Source organism: Simochromis diagramma, unplaced genomic scaffold (genome assembly GCF_900408965.1).
Source record: "Simochromis diagramma unplaced genomic scaffold, fSimDia1.1 OVJJ01000443.1, whole genome shotgun sequence".
In the NCBI taxonomy this organism is placed as follows: Eukaryota; Metazoa; Chordata; class Actinopteri; order Cichliformes; family Cichlidae; genus Simochromis; species Simochromis diagramma.
Genome location: NW_024387268.1, coordinates 562,956 through 579,299, shown reverse-complemented (window position 1 = coordinate 579,299; position 16,344 = coordinate 562,956). Strand labels below are relative to the sequence as shown.

At 42.1% G+C, this 16,344-nt stretch overlaps 1 protein-coding gene and 1 long non-coding RNA gene across 3 annotated transcripts in view; one reads left to right on the top strand and one right to left on the bottom strand.

The window, feature by feature from the left end:
* The window catches only part of LOC120715464 (zinc finger protein 845-like), a 218,014-nt gene that overhangs the window by 187,516 nt on the left and 14,154 nt on the right, over positions 1-16,344 (top strand). The window contains exon 7 of the mRNA XM_040002473.1: positions 15,063-15,416. Coding sequence (XP_039858407.1) covers positions 15,063-15,416 — 354 coding nt within the window. The remainder of the gene's footprint in view (positions 1-15,062; positions 15,417-16,344) is intronic.
* LOC120715514 lies at positions 2,526-9,885 on the bottom strand. Of its 2 annotated transcripts, XR_005691647.1 has the most exons (4): positions 8,095-9,885; positions 3,101-3,420; positions 2,778-2,965; positions 2,526-2,632 (listed from the first exon to the last, which is right to left on the bottom strand). It is a non-coding gene; the product is annotated as an uncharacterized LOC120715514 (long non-coding RNA). The 2 variants fall into 2 exon arrangements; XR_005691646.1 differs by lacking the exon at positions 8,095-9,885 and having other exon boundaries at positions 3,101-4,263.

Genomic DNA, 16,344 nt, shown 5'->3' with positions numbered 1-16,344 from the left:
AAGTAACTTGACCAACACTGCTCATAATACAAGTCAGAGCTTTATATAAATATAAAAGAAAGTTGTGTTTTAAAAATTGGAGTTCAAGTTATTTTTCCTTCCAATAGTGTTAACATGCTGCACAGGTCATGAACAAGATTTTTTAAATTTTCATTGTAAGTGGGATAAAGCAGTTAATTAAAAGTAGTCTAACATAAATGCTGTAATCTGATTATTTTAATAAACATGTAACTTGGATGGATTCGATGCTGGCGTGACCACAGTGCACACGTCTGCTGTCGCTCACAGTGGCCCAAGGGACGCTCAGGGAGTTTGTGTGTTCGCTCAGACACATGAGACATTACAGGGAACATTGGTCAGAAGTTTATATAATCTCATCATGAGCATGAATGTCATGATAATTCTGGGTTTTAATGATTTCTTTGAAGTGTTCCAGGGTGGAATCACTGTTCAACATTCACCTTTAACATCTTTAAAAAACAATAATTGGCTTCACAAGTTTGACTTTATTTTGGATTTTCTCTAATTCACATAGATTCTAAAGTATACAGACAGGCTTAAATAAATAGATCCACTAATAATAAAGGTCCTGAATGTTCTACAGTGTCTTTCACTTTGACAAGGTCACAGTTCTCATGAGTGTTTGACTCAAACTGGTAGTTTCTCTTTGCAGCATAAAAAGGATTTGTCAGACAGACCTCATTGGATCCAGAGCTTGAACTTTAAACCTCTTAAACAAGACTGAGACCCTCCGGTGTGCTAACAAACCAGAGGTTTAACAGTGTGTGGCTCCCTCTAGTGGATGTTGTGGAGTATTCTGTTGTCTTTGCTCTGTTGTTAAGACTCTAAACACTGAGTAATGAATCCTTCAAGCATGAAATGCTCCTAACTCAACACATGAACCAGTGTTTTCTACACAGAACAGAAAACTAGCAAATAACCAGTTTTATGTTGTATATTTGGAATCTTATTTATTCGACTGTGTCACAAAAAAGACAAATATTCACATTTTGTTGGTTGAATCTATAAAAAATGCAAAAGATAACAGTTTGACATAATAAAATATTTCTACATCAGTAAGGTGATTCTCAAACAGCTGTTAGCTTGAAATTTGAATTTATTTAAATATGAGAACAAAGAGTTCTTACTGTTTTTATTTTATACAACATAAATTCTGCAAAAGAATAAAAACTGAGCTGAAGACTTTTAGCTTCATGTGAGAGATTTTACCTTAAAGAGATAAACCTCTGTTACTCTGTTTATTTTGCTTCTGCTGCATTTCTGCATGTCCTCATCCACTAAATATAAAATAGTGTAAATGAGCAGCTTTTGATGTTTGACAGTTTTTATTGTGTCTGAACGTTCCTGCAGGTGGTTTGTGGTTGATGTGGATTTGCTGCTCATGTGAATCCTCCCACAGTGTTTCATTAGCAGCTGTAACCACAGTGACTCTGATAAAACAGGAATTAGCAGAATCCATCTGATATGAAGCTGTGCTTTGAATACCACTTCCCTCCTCTTTGAAGAGTAGTCAGATATCTGTGTTCAGGTTTTTGTACAGCCTCTTCTACACTTTGTATCACTGTGTTTGTAGAGCACAGTAGTAGAGAGCTGTGTCTGCCAGGGTTAGGGCTGCTATGCGCAGAGTAGTTGTTGTATCTGATGTTTCTGATCGATATCGATTATCAGGAATATATTCATCTGTGTATCCTTGTCCATCTTTCCACAATATAAACTGAGGAGCCTGAAGGTCAGAATGATGTCTGTACCAGTGTAGGCGGGGATAACCTGTTGTCTCATAGCTACATGTGAGTGTGACAGATTTTCCTTCTGTTTTAGTGACTTCAGTTTGTTGAGGAGTGATTGAGTCTCCAGCTGTTAGTCCTGGAAAAAGAAAGAAGAAAAGTAGTGAAATGCAGTCTGTATATCTGCTTAATGCAGCAGCTTCAACTAAACTTTAATCCCTGTTCTTAAACTCACCTATAATGTGAGATAGAAGCAAAAAGAGGTGCAGCAACATGTCTTTGGAGTTATTAAAGCCAGACAGACAGCACATGAACAATGTTCTTCCACTGCAGCACAATGACCAACAAATAATGTCATTGGATGAGCTCAAGATCAGTGGGCGGGGCCAGTTTAATAGCACAGCCAATCAAACAGTTTTGTGCTTCCACAGCAGCTCTGTCTCTGTCTCTGATCTTTACTGCTTCATTTCTCTGTTGTCTTTGTCATCAGTCCAATGACACAAGAATCAGAGGTTTAACAGTGTGTGGCTCCCTCTAGTGGATGTTGTGGAGTATTCTGTTGTCTTTGCTCCAAAGGTTTTTGTACAGAGTTTTGCTGTTTCCTGTCACTGTGGGCTGCAGAGCACAGTAGTACACAGCAGAGTCAGACACTGCAGCAGAGGAGATCTCCAGATGAAACTCCTTTTTTTCTTTGTCATGTATAAACTTCAGCTTTTCTGTTTGCTCTGAATAATCTGCCATGAGAAGCTGTGGACGTGAACCAGACTTCTGATGGTACCAGAAAAGTGTCTGAACTACAGCTGAATAGTTGCAGGAGAGAGTCACAGTGTGTCCTTCCAAACTCATCACTACATCTTTAGATGGTGTCAGTAAATCCTCAGAGGATCCTGAAAACAACAAAGACATATTTCACCATCATGTTTCTGCATCTTTAAACTTAGTTTATAAAAAGTGAATCAATTCAAACAACATCCAGATATTTTCATGTCCATCATCTCCTTTTACATCTCACTCCATCTTTTGATGACTCACCAGTCTGAAAGGAGACTATCATCATCCAAATGAAAAGCAGCAACATGATTTTCTCTTGGACTGAATGAACAATAGAGAGAACACAGCAGCTCTTCAGCTCCTAAATGAAGCCTTTCATGTTCACTGCTGTAGCTCCTCCTCCAAAGGCTGCTTCTTCTGGATAGGCTTGGCCCTGGTTTCTGTGGAGCCTGTAAATAAAGAGCTTTGAATATTTGAAATGTTTAGCAGAATGTAGAATAATCTCACTCGTGTATTAAACAGCAGAAGTACACGTGTAAACCAGCCAGCATCAACACTGGACTTTAAAGAAATCCATTACTGACCTGTGATGGACCGAACAGTGAAGGAAACTCAGGCACAAGTTAAAGTCCAAAGAAAAGGTTTGTTTGTTTGTTTGTTTGTTTTTTCATTTAACCCAAAAACAAAGTTGGTTAAATTATACAAAAGATCATCAAAATCTTAGACCCATAAAAGAGGTCAAAGTAACAGAAATCTACTCAATGTTTAAAACAAACATTATGACTCAAACAGACCTGCCCGCATCGTCGTCTTCTTCTGCATTTTAATGGCGGTTGGCAAAACAACTTTACATGCATTACTGCCACCTTCTGGACTGGAGTGTGGGTTGGCGCGGTTTCTCCACCTACAAATCCATTTATAAATCCTCCCTTTAATACCGATCTGATGCAACCTGATCAGGAGTCCTTCTTTCCACATCACATCGTACGCCTTCTCGACATCTACAGTCACGGCTGCTACACTCTCACTGTTCACTTGGGCACGCCTTATTTCATGCTCTAGACGCACAGCTGGATCTATCGTGCTTCTTCCTTTTCTAAACCCACTTTGGTAATACTTGATCTTACTATTAGTTTCCAAAAAGTAAATTAATCTTTCATTTACCATCTTTTCCATTATTTTCCCCAAATGGGATGTCAAAGCTATTGGTCTATAACTTTCCGCCAAGGCTGGATCCTTTCCTGGCTTACATATGGGAACAATGATCGTTTCTACCTTCTTCCCATACTTTGAACATTTTACTAATATAGTCTTACGAGGGTTGCTTAAGTTTTTAATCATACAATAACTATCTGATCTCTACCTGGAGTTGTATTGCTTACTTACATTAATGCAATATTCAACTCTGCTACTGAAAACATGATATTTATCAGACCTTCGTGTTTCTCCTCCAGATGTTTCCTTTGTGTTTCTTCTCTTCCCCTGATTTCTGCAGTAATTTTCTGTGCTGTGAACCTTTGCAAATGTTCTGGCCAATAATTCAGCTTTACTCCTATTATCTACTAATAATCTGTCATTATCTTTCATTACTGGATAACCATACTCGTTCCTCTTCCCAGACATTTTCTTTATAGTTGTCCAGACTCTCCAAAGGGGTCGATCTCCCCAAAGTATTACAGTACTTCCTCCAATATTCCCTCTCAGCTGATTTAACTACCGTTCTTACTTCTGCCCGTTTCCTTTTGTAGCATATAATAATAATAATAATAATAATGGATTGGATTTATATAGCGCTTTTCAAGGCACCCAAAGCGCTTTACAATACCACTATTCATTCACTCTCACATTCACACACTGGTGGAGGCAGCTACAGTTGTAGCCACAGCTGCCCTGGGGCAGACTGACAGAAGCGAGGCTGCCATATCGCGCCATCGGCCCCTCTGGCCAACACCAGTAGGCAAGTAGGGTAAAGCGTCTTGCCCAGGGACACAACGACCAGGACAGAGAGCCCAGGGATCGAACCGGCGACCTTCCGGTTACAGATGCGATTCCCAACCCCCTGAGCCACGGTCGCCCACATATGAGATTTTTAAACACACAGTGCTCTTTTCAGCATTTTAAATGCTTTGTTCTTGGCTTTGATTATGGCTGTACGTTCTTGCATCCACCATGGCACTACCTTTATCCTTTTACTGCCACCTTTCTTTGGGATGGATGCTGTTGCTGCATAAGTCATAATCTGACTAACTGTAGAATTTAACTGATGCTTAATGTTTTACACAAACACCAGTTTGCTTCGTCAAACCTCCATTTCCTCTTTTTCTGTTGCATCAGCGTCTACACAAATATCAATAACTATCGGATAATGATCACTACCAATCGTACTCTCTTTTAACACTTTCCATGTGCTCCTACCTGACAAACATTGTGAAACCATTGTGACATCAGGACACGACTCTGTACCTCTTACCAAACCCGCCCTTGTGCCAGAGCCATCATTTAGAACCACTAAATCCTTCTCCTCAACTACATCCTCTACCACCTTCCCACTGGTGTCATTACGCTGCCCTTATAAAGTGCTTGGTGTAGTTTCCCTCTCCAATCCCTAAGAAGCATTTGCATTTTTACACGGATTCTAAAAATTAATTCTTTTGATATTTCCTTTCTGAGACCATACTTCTACAACTATCACCTCTAACTCTGCTGTAGCTGACTATACTTAATTTCATTCTTATCAAACGTTGCACATCCTCCTCCACTTTTACCCACCCTGTCTTTACGAATGCTCGAGTATCCTTGAATAACAAAGTCTAGACTTGGTTTAAATCTATGTTTCTTGTACACATATAATACCCGGCTTCAAATTTAATGCACAAATAGCTCCCTTCAGTTCTTGTCCATTTGCAATAGGCTCCTAGCTTTCCATTGAAGAATTAGCATTAAGTTATAGCTTGTGGGTCTGATGTACATTCTCCATGACTAAGATCTCAATGTATTTTTCCCCAAGACAAATCCTTCACTTTGAAAAACTTTGCTGCTGCTTTTACTACTATCTTGATCTTTTCTGTTTTGACTTACGCCAAGAACAAGACACGTTTATCCATTTGGACTTCAGGCTGATTCCTGCCCTTCTCCTCCATCCCTCTCCCATCACCTATTCCTTGTTCCTCATCAGGTCTTCTGCCCTTGTTATTTACTCTCCTCAAAGCTTCTGCATAAGATATCCTCTCCTCTGTTCCAACTTGTTGAATCTCTGCTGCCTGCTTCCTTACTGTGCACCTGTCATGCGCTGCTGCATGTGGCCACCCACAGTTGCAACACTTAACCTGACTCCTGCCACAGTCACCATACATATGTTCTCCCCCGCATCTTCCACACCTCACTCTTCCTTTACACACTATGGGACCAAAGCTCTGACATTTGTAGCACCTGAGTGGAGGAGGCACATAAACACGGACACTAAAACTCATGTACTCCACCATGACTTTCTCTGGCAGCTATTCCCTTGGAACTCAAGCAGTACTGACGGACTATTTTTCTCCATTTCTAACAGCTTGCAGTCTTTTTATTCCAGTGATTTCTCCTCCGTTGATCACTTTCCTCATCTCCTCCAGATTTTCCCCACTGGGAATACCTGAAATCACTCCTCTACATCCTCTCCTCTCACTAACCACCTTCCTGTCCATAATCTCCTTTTTTACAAAGCATTTTCAACTTGAGCGCTGTGAAATGCACTTCACACACGTGCACAGTTCTTTGTCGCCAGATGCCACGTTTATTTTTAGTTTTCATTTGTTATGACCGTGCACAGTTTGACAGCTCCGGTCTCAGCTGATTCCCAGCTTCCTCTCCGCTCCTCTCCCATCTCACTAAAAAAGGGGAAGGAAACCATCATCAGTCCAAACGCCATCAGCTGTTCTCACCTGCGTCTCCAGCACCGCCCCGTTGAGCTCACTGCACCACTCCTCCCCTGCAGCCGTGCCCGGTGTTCTGACAAACCATCCTACTTTGGCAATTTTAGCTGTTAAAGTACGTTTCTAGCTCATGTTGACAAAGGTAGGATGGTTCGCCACTAAATTTTAGCAGTTTAAGTATGCTTGCAGGTGACATTAACAAAGGTAGGATGGTTTGGCAGTTATTCAAATTCAAATTCAAATTTTATTTGTCACGTACACAGTCATACACAGTACGATATGTAGTGAAATGCTTGGACAACTGCTCGTGACCTAAAGAAAACAAAAAAAGGAAAGGCTATGAATAAGATAGGAAATAAATATGAAAAATTAAAAAGAAAAATTAAAAAGGTAATTTAACTAGGAAGGAATAAAAATAAATTAAGGTTAAAAATGAAATAACTGTACAACACAAATTCGAATGAAGGGTAAATTTAACGGAAGAATAAGATAAAATATATAAATTAAAGTTGAAAATAAAATAAACTGTACAAACAAAATACACAATATAGAACTATATAAGAATGTATGAAGAAATCTAAATATAAATAAATATACACAATAACAGCAGCTGTACAAGTATTAACCGGAAATGAAGAATATAGTGACCAGTGTTGTGCAAAAACAAAGTCCAGAATGTCCAGTGTGTGTAAGAACTGTATGTGTGGGTCAGTACTGTGTGGTGGTGTGATTGAGAGACCGTATCGCCTGCGGGAAGAAGCTCCTCCTCAGTCTCTCTGTGTTGGTCTTCAGGGAGCGGAATCGCTTTCCTGACCTCAACAGAGAGAACAGTCTGTTGTTGGGATGGCTGAGGTCCTTCACGATCTTCCTGGCCTTGGTCCAGCACCGCCTGCTGTAGATCGAGTGCAGGTCAGGGAGCTCGGAGCGGATGGTGCGCTCAGCTGACCGCACAACCCTCTGTAGAGCTCGTCTGTCCTGCATGGTGCTGTTCCCGAACCAGGTTAAGATGTTTCCCGTCAGGATGCTCTCTATGGTGCAGGAGTAAAAGTTCCTGAGCACCTTGGAGGGCAGTTGGAAGTCTCTCAAGCGTCTGAGGTGGTAGAGACGCTGACGGGCCTTTTTCACCACGGTGTTGATGTGACAGGACCACGACAGGTCCTGCGTGATGTGAACTCCGAGGTATTTGAAGCTGTCCACTCTCTCCACTGGGCACTCGTTGATGACAGGGGTCTGGTAGTTCCTCTCCTGCTTAGTGCTGAAGTCCACTATCAGCTCCTTTGTCTTACTGACGTTTAGAAGGAGGTTGTTCCTCTGGCACCAGTTCTCCAGATTCCTAATCTCCTTCAGGTAGGCCGTCTCGTTGTTATCAGAGATCAGGCCCACCACGACGGTGAGTTAATTTCATGTTGTGCGCATGCGCAGAAACAACGGGTAGGATGGTTTGCCAAGTAGGATGGATTCCCAGAACACCTGGACCACACCTCCGCCACAAGCGCTTTAGACTTTTGTTCTGCATTTTTACATTTCACAAACAATCACCCGTCTCGGAGCACCTTAGCCAGCTCAGAGCTCAGTCAGAGCAATTGGACTCAGTCCCATTATTTCATTCCCAGGTTTGAATTTCAGCATCACTTTAAATTCTTCCATCATTACTTCATGCCTACCATCTTCCTCTTCAAGTGCTCGCTTCCGTGTTGGCGCAGATTTCAACCTGTCCTTCCTAACCCCCACGTTTCTACTATGTCCAATTTATTTCAATCAATGTCCATTTCCTCATCGTCAGAAAGCCCTCCACTACTACTTGCCATTCTGACCCAGTCACAGTCCATATTATGCCAATCCACCGGCGATCGAGTGTTATTCCAAACAGCAAGCCTCTAACCGAACAACTCCTGCCCAAGCCAGCTGTCAAAGCGGCGGCGCGTCGAGCTCCCTCTGTCAGGTAAGTGAGACAAAGGAGAAACTTAATAGTGGCTGATCATCCCACAAAAACACATAAAAGGGGTAAAATACACAAAAAAACTAACTAAAAAAATTCCAATTCCCCCCATGATCCAGAGTTATGGTATGAGCCAGTTTGCAGTTCTCCATACAGACTTGCTCCGCCCCTTTTCCACCTCTTGGCTCATCAATCAAGAGACTGGAGCAGCTGCAGCTGAGGTAACTCAGACAACAAAAAGATTAAATCATACATAACAGTGTCAACTAAAATGTGCGCACTTATTTTAGAATACAGTGTTATGTGAGTATTTAAATTAATTCTAAACCAAACCCAGTTATTTATTATCCTGTAAATGAAATTCTATGTTCAAAGAAAGAAAAGTGTGAATGTAGTGTTACATATAAGCCTCTACACTAATATTTGGTGGATATTACCGCTGTGTGGCTGTAACTGCAGCCATCACGTCCTCAGATCAGAGGATACTGACCTAAGGCTGATCTCCAAAAGTTGATTCTGTTCATCTGGACGTCTTCAGCTGGAGAAACGTTTCGTCACTCATCCAGGTGACTTCTTCAGTCTCAGCTGACTGCAGGTTTCCCCAACCTTATAAACAGTACATTTGCATTGAAATTAGCTACTGAAGGGGAGGTCAGTAGGGTTGGGAGGTCAGCTCCTTCATCATGATTATGCAAATTCTCCAACTTTTGGAGATTTACTTAGGTGGATGAATGAGAATGCATCAAGACTAAGACCCTGTGGTACACCACGAGAAATGACAGCTGGACAAGAGAAAACACAAAGGAGCTTCTTCATTAGTTAAACCTGACAGTAAATATAATGATTTCCTGGTTCTTTGTGTGGTTATATTTGTTACTTCCAAGTGAGAGATGAAGAACTCTGGTTGTTTTCTTGGAAAATTGTTAAAACGAGAAGAATTGTTGCTCTCAGCTTGTCTGGAGAGTAACAGTGCTGCCTCTAAACTGGACTCTTCTTTGTTTCGTCACAGCTGACAAACTCTGTAACTTCATGATCTAGGATGATCATGAAGGTGCAGCGCAGTCAGAAACACACTGACAGCATCTCTCAAACAAAGAGAACCTGATCAAAGATCACTCACAGCTCGAGTTTCATTCATTCATTATTGTTTGTATAGTTTTTTGTTTGTTTATCAAATCTTACTGGGCATCCTTACCCTTAATCTCACCTCTCTTCTTCCTCTGCTATCCTTCTTACATCTTTCTCTCAGTCACATCACACAGCAGCTGGACCTTTATCTGGCAGACACAAACATGAGTGTTTGCAGACATTCGTTGAGCAGAAACGTTAGAAAATGTTCTTCCCTTCATGCTCATTCTTCATCCTGACTGCCAGGTCTTAACCTTAAATTGTGTTTCACATTTTTACGACCCACTTTAACCACTGAGTATACAGGTCACAGTAGGCCACGAACATACGCATAAATTATAGCACATGAAATTTATGCTGTATATAACACACATTTTTAACATATAATTTAATATTTACCTGTTTCATGTTTTTGTATGATAAAGTTACTTGAAAAAAGTAATCAGTAACTAATTACTGATTACTTCCCCAAAAAAGTAATCCTGTTACTTTACTGATTACTTATTTTCGAAAGTAATTAGTTACTTAGTTACTTTTTAAAAACATGATTTACAACCTGAATAGGTAATAAGGCGACAGATCTTTCAGCCCTTTGCACAGCGACTGACACCAGCAGCACTGACCAGCAACGAGCTGAGGTCAGTTTCATGATCATTAATATGCAAACAGTCTTCACCATTGATCAGTGGTGATGGCAGTGATTGAGAATGCATCAAGACATGTACAATAATGTCATTATTATTATTATTATTATTACTACTACTACTACTACTACTACTACTACTAAGCAAAGAAAGCAAGCAGACAGATGTATTTATATGTGAGTGTTGTCACTGGTTGGAGTCGTGCAAAAACCAGTATTAGTGAATTATAACATTATTTCAGCCAAACAGACCCAAAAATAATTTAATCCCAAACTTTAAAATAGAGGGCTGGACATCTATTCATGGTAGTCATGGTAACGGTTTGTGTTGTGGGTAAAACGGTCACTGAACCCGGAGGAACCACGAAGGCAGACCTGCTGGTGAGATCTGTGGGTCCGTCTGCTGTGTCGTCACTTTGTGAATGAAATCACTGTTCAGATCAAACATGAAGTTTTCTGTGAGAGCGATGTGACAACAGCGGAACGAAAGTTAGCCGCCCTCCACCGCCGGAACTTCCCTATGTGACACCGGGTGGAAGTAAACAGGAAAAAGCTGAAGTAGCCTTAACTTTCCACAGGTGTCGGGGTCAGTGAAGTTTGAAGGTAGCAGAGTGTATAGCTGTGTGTGAGCTGCGGCAGCAACGATGCCTTCAGCTCAGTATCTGAGAGAGTTTATCAACGAGCGACTAACTGCTGCTGCTGAACAAATATTCTTGGAGTTTGAAAAAACGATCGTCCAGTACGAGGAAGAGATCGACCGTCAGCGCAGACTGCTGGATATCACCTGGAAACCCCAAATCAAGCTGCACAGGACAGGTGAGTGTCCCTCTGGTGGGCTGGGTTCAGTCACACAAACCGATGTTCTTCCGTGGACCACAAACAGCGCACTTTGACCTTCAGTGGGCCGGTGTTCCAGATCTACTGGCGTTGGTCGAACAGATGTGTGGCAGTCTTGCGTTTCAGGAGCTGCTACCGACAAACCAGCAAAAAAAACGCCAAATGTGTCACCTGTGACACTTGTGAGGTTATCTCAAACACACTCCGTCAGTCTTGATGCTGTTGAACAACAAAATGTTTAAAATGTGGCGAGTTTACCTGGTGATATCCTCACGCGCGACGCGATCGCGAAAACAGCAAACAATTAACACCACGCCGATGTTGTTCACAGGACAGCAAGAGTAAACGATCGGGAGCCTCTTGTTGTCGTTATCGTTCCCCTCGCACGGTTTATTTCTCCGGTTTCAGCGTTTTTGCTTCACAACTACAGCGAGCAGTTTACTTTGTGCACTAACGTGGAGTCGAGTCAACCAGCGCCACCTCTGGCCAAGTGCCACAGCCTACAGCCAGATCAGCCTGTGACACACATCTGCACCACGTTTGAATTCGTTTCTTGCACATTTGTACCTTTCAATTGTGTCTGTTTGTGCGTCTGCAAATAAACCTTTGAAGAATGAAATGATATCATGTATTTATTATTGGCCTACATTTGTACAAAATTCCAAATTATATACACAAAGTCATAGACATCACCACTCCAATTGGTCATCATGATTTTGATATTCTCTTTTCCCATAACAATGAAATACACCTTGGACAAATATGACACATCAATATTTCATTAGTGTTGTCACATCACATCCTGTAAGCATCGTCTGTCTGTGTCCTTTCCCTGGAAATGAATATTTCCAGCCAATATAGGCAATCCATCAACATGGCTGGAGTTATATACAGTCTGTATAAGTGTGGTTAATCTAATGAACATTTGTAAGGAGACGGCAGTTACTGTGAATTCACAGCAGTTACACAGTGATTAGTAATAAACAGCCAGTGAGAGTGAGTGGATTTAAGACAGTCAGTGACTCAGGTGTGTCGCTTGGTTTGTCATCTGTTTGTGAGACTGGAGGAGACGTAGAAATCTTTTGTTTTAAATCTTAGTTGGGAAGATTCCTGTTTGAAAACAAGCATCTTTTGTGAGAAATGCAAGAAGCACATCTGCAGAAAGCACACAGTTACATTCTGTCCATCATGTGGACAAAACTGAAAATGTTGAGCACTGAAAAACTGAGAACGTTGGGCAAGTTCAACAGAAATGTGTTTGTAAGAACGAAAAACCAAACTGTTCCTACAATAGTTATGGAAAGTCTAACTGTTGTATGTCTGTGTTCTACATGTTTATCTGATGGGAAATAAAGGTGCTATTGTTTTATTGCAGTTTTTGGACAATTCTGAGTGGATTTACACAGTACGGGTCAAAATGACCCGCAACAAAATCAATGTCACTTTTTTGTTTTTCAACATAATACAAGGGTTCATTTCCAAAACTTCCATATGATCTTCAATTTGTAGCAGATCCACTATCACACAGCAGCTGGAGCAGTTTCAAATGGAGCTCAGTCCACTACTACCACAGCCTACTACTGGATAAACTTGTGACACATCTGCACCTGCTGCTATGATCACAGTGAGTAGAGGCTGAGTGGCTGCACTAAACCCTGGTACATCCAAATCTACCCACAAACATGTTGAAAGATGCAATGCCAGCAATGTGGATTGTCAACACTGAAAACAATCAGTAAGCAAAGACTACAGGGATCATTTGTTTCTGTTTATTTAGCACCCACAACATTTGTAGTCGCCTTCTGCACAGGGGACGTCCACACACACTGTGTGGTACCACTTTCCACAGAAGGTGCATTCAGTCTGCAAGATTGAATGAGATTGTCAGAGTCATTGTCTGACTGTTTATTACTAATCACCTGCTGTACATTCACAGTAACTGCCGTCTCCTTACACATGTTTATTAGATTAACCACACTTATACAGACTGTATATAACAACCAACTCTGAAATGTTTGTTCGCAGAGAAAAGACACAGGCAGACTACGCTAACGACCTGTGATGTTACAACACTAGTGAAATATTAGTGTGGTTTCATTCATTTCAAAGGTTTATTTGCATGACGCACAAACAGACACAACTGAAAGGTACAAATGTGCATGAAACGAAATCAAACGTGGTGCAGATGTGTGTCACAGGCTGATCTGGCTGTAGGCTGTGGCACTTGGCCAGAGGTGGCGCTGGTTGACTCGACTCCATGTTAGTGCACAAAGTAAACTGCTCGCTGTAGTTGTGAAGCAAAAACGCTGAAACCGGAGAAATAAACCGTGCGAGGGGAACGATAACGACGACAAGAGTCTCCCGATCGTTTACTCTTGCTGTCCTGTGAACAACATCGGCGTGGTGTTACTTGTTTGCTGTTTTCGCGATCGCGTCGCGCGTGAGGATATCACCAGGTAAACTCGCCACATTTTTAAACATTTTGTTGTTCAACAGCATCAAGACTGACGGAGTGTGTTTGAGACAACCTCACAAGTGTCACAGGTGACACATTTGGCGTTTTTTTGCTGGTTTGTCGGTAGCAGCTCCTGAAACGCAAGACTGCCACACATCTGTTCGACCAACGCCAGTTGATCTAAACGCCAGTAGATCTGGAACACCGGACCGGTGAGCGTCCTCCTGCCCCTGGAAAGTTTAACTACGCATTTAATCCGCATATGAGAGAAAAAACAAAGAAGCTCAGTTTTAACCGCGTGTCTGGTTTTGTGCTGAGGTCTGTCCGCTCAACTCTTTGTCGTGTAAAGTTGTAGAAAAGCTTCTGGTTGCTCTTTCTCCGGACTGTGTCGTCATTATGAAGCAGGAGAGTTTCATTCATTTCATTCGTATCCCAGCTACCACAGGAGAGGTACACCCTGGGCGGGCCGTTTAGCATCACCAGTTAACCTAACCCCACTAAGTGCACGTGTTTGGACTGGGAGGGATCCAGAGAACCCACTCAAACACGGGGAGAACATGCTAACTCCACACAGGGCCGTGAGCAGGGGGTGGATTCAAACTCAGGAGCGTCTTCCTGTGAGGCAACAGTGCTACCCACCACAGCACCGTGCTGCCCTGGTTCACAGTCAGTGTGTTTCTGCTGTGGATTGTTGGATGCACTCAAAGTGTCCAATCACAGTTTGTGTCTGTGATGTAAATGCTGACCAATCAGGAGTTCCTCTGTTCTGTGTTGTACATCAGTGGCTGTGTTTTGGGGTTTGTTTTAAAGACATTGGTGCTTAAGTTTTAATCGTATGTACTGACACACAACTCATTTAGCTGAGACAACAACAGCGCCTCCTTCCTGCTCCGTCCACACAGGAGAACACATGACCTTTTCTCTCTCTTTTCCAAAACACTTTCTGGTATGACGGAATATTTGCTCCAGGAGAAATTTTCCCTCTTTCCAGCAAACCTCCTCCTTCTCTCTCCTCTGTACAGATACACAATATGTACTATACACAAACCCTTCCTGAGAGTTTCCCTCAGCATGTCAGCTGTGCTTTCCAGTCGTCTGGGAACTCTTCCCTGCCACTCGGAGCAGCTTCCACCATTTATTCCCTTCCTCTGTCTTCTCTCACTTCCTCTTATTGATTTCCAAAGTTATCTTGCAGACTTCCATCTGATGCCCCCAGCTATGTCTCCTTCAGATTTCACCTTCTGTATAAGATGGAGTTCACCTGTGTGCACCTTCCTGCAGCCTCATACATCCCTCTGTGTTCCTCCCTCTTGTTAAAGTTCAACACAACCTTTTCTATCCTTTCTTTAAAGGCACTCATACCCAGCACCTCCTCATCACCTCTCCTCCCTTCACTTACATGTTTGTTGAACTCTCTCTCCCCCTGCAGTATAGACACTATTAACAGCCTGTAAGCGACTCAGAGGCCTTTTTTCAGTACGCGTGTATTCTCTGTTTTGGCTTTTCTCCGTGTAGTAACTTTGAAAGCTTGTGTGTGTGTGTCGGAGTATTTGCCTTTTTATAATATTATTTATTTCTTTTTTGTGTCCTTTTCTACTTCCAGACCTCCCACTGCGACTCCTCTGCAGAGAGGAGGAGGTTCTCCCTGAGCAGCAGCTCTGGGACCAGGAGAGGAGCTCCAGTGTGGAGCAGGAGGAACCAGAAGCTCCACAGATTAAAGAGCAACAGGAGGAACTGTGCAGCAGTCAGGAGGGAGAGCAGCTGGGACTGGAGGAGGAGACGGATACCTTTACGGTGACTGAAACTTATGAGGAAAGCGACCTCAGTAACGCCACTCACTCCGACTCCAGTGTGTTTGTTGGGACTGAATCCAGAGAAGCATTCAAAGTTTTAAATAACTCTACCCAGATCGAGAAAGACATCAACCATCAGCCCAGAGAGCTGGACGTCAGCACCAGTGCTGAGACAGATGTGCACAGAACAGGTGAGTCTCACTCTGATGGTCTGGTCCTAATCAGAGCTCTGTTACACAATTTATGATGCAGCTGCAGTTATTTTTCAGAGAGAAATACCATGAAGTATTGTTATAATTAAAGAGTTTCAGCATTAGACTCAAAGTATGTATAAAACGAGTGGATCCATGTCAGCTGCAAACCTACGAGTGTTGTTTGGTTAATGTTGTTGGCTTGGTGCTTAGAGACATGCTTTTGTTGTCATTCAGTGTACAGCAAGTGTACAAGGCACACAGTTTCATTACAGTTGGCTCGACACAGGATGAAAATATAGAAAAGCTCTAGTACATATAGTAAGATGTGTATATATGACGTCACTGAGAGTTACAAACGGTCTAAAGACTTTAGACCGATTGTAACTCTCAGTGATTGTTTGATTTATGGACCTGCAGCGCAGTTTGAGCGCAGACACGGCTGGTGACGTCAGACTTAAAGACCGGATTACATTTGCACTCAGTAACCTTCCTGGTCTTTCAGAATGTAAACAGAATAAATCCACCAACGAAGCCTCATTTAAACTGGTGGAGACGTGTTAGCTGTTAGTCTGCATTGATAAAATAGACAGCAGTTATTTGAGACCTTCAACAATCTCTTGTAGAGTGATTCCAGTCAGACTGTAGCTGTTTGCAGAAAGGATGCCTCCTATCCGGTCTTTAAGTCGGACGTCATTAGCCGCTTCCGGGTCAAACGATCACTGCGGCGTCACAGAGTTACAAACTGTCTAAATCCTTTAATCTTTAATAAAATAATCAGTGTGGCTGCTCTATCAGCTGTAACAGTTAAGTTTAACATTCAGGCATCCACGAAAACAGAATTTATGAAGTTTAACCGAGTTCGAAGTTAGCAGGGAGTTAGCTCGCTAGTTTCCACCTAAAGATGATACAGCATGTTCATTACCCC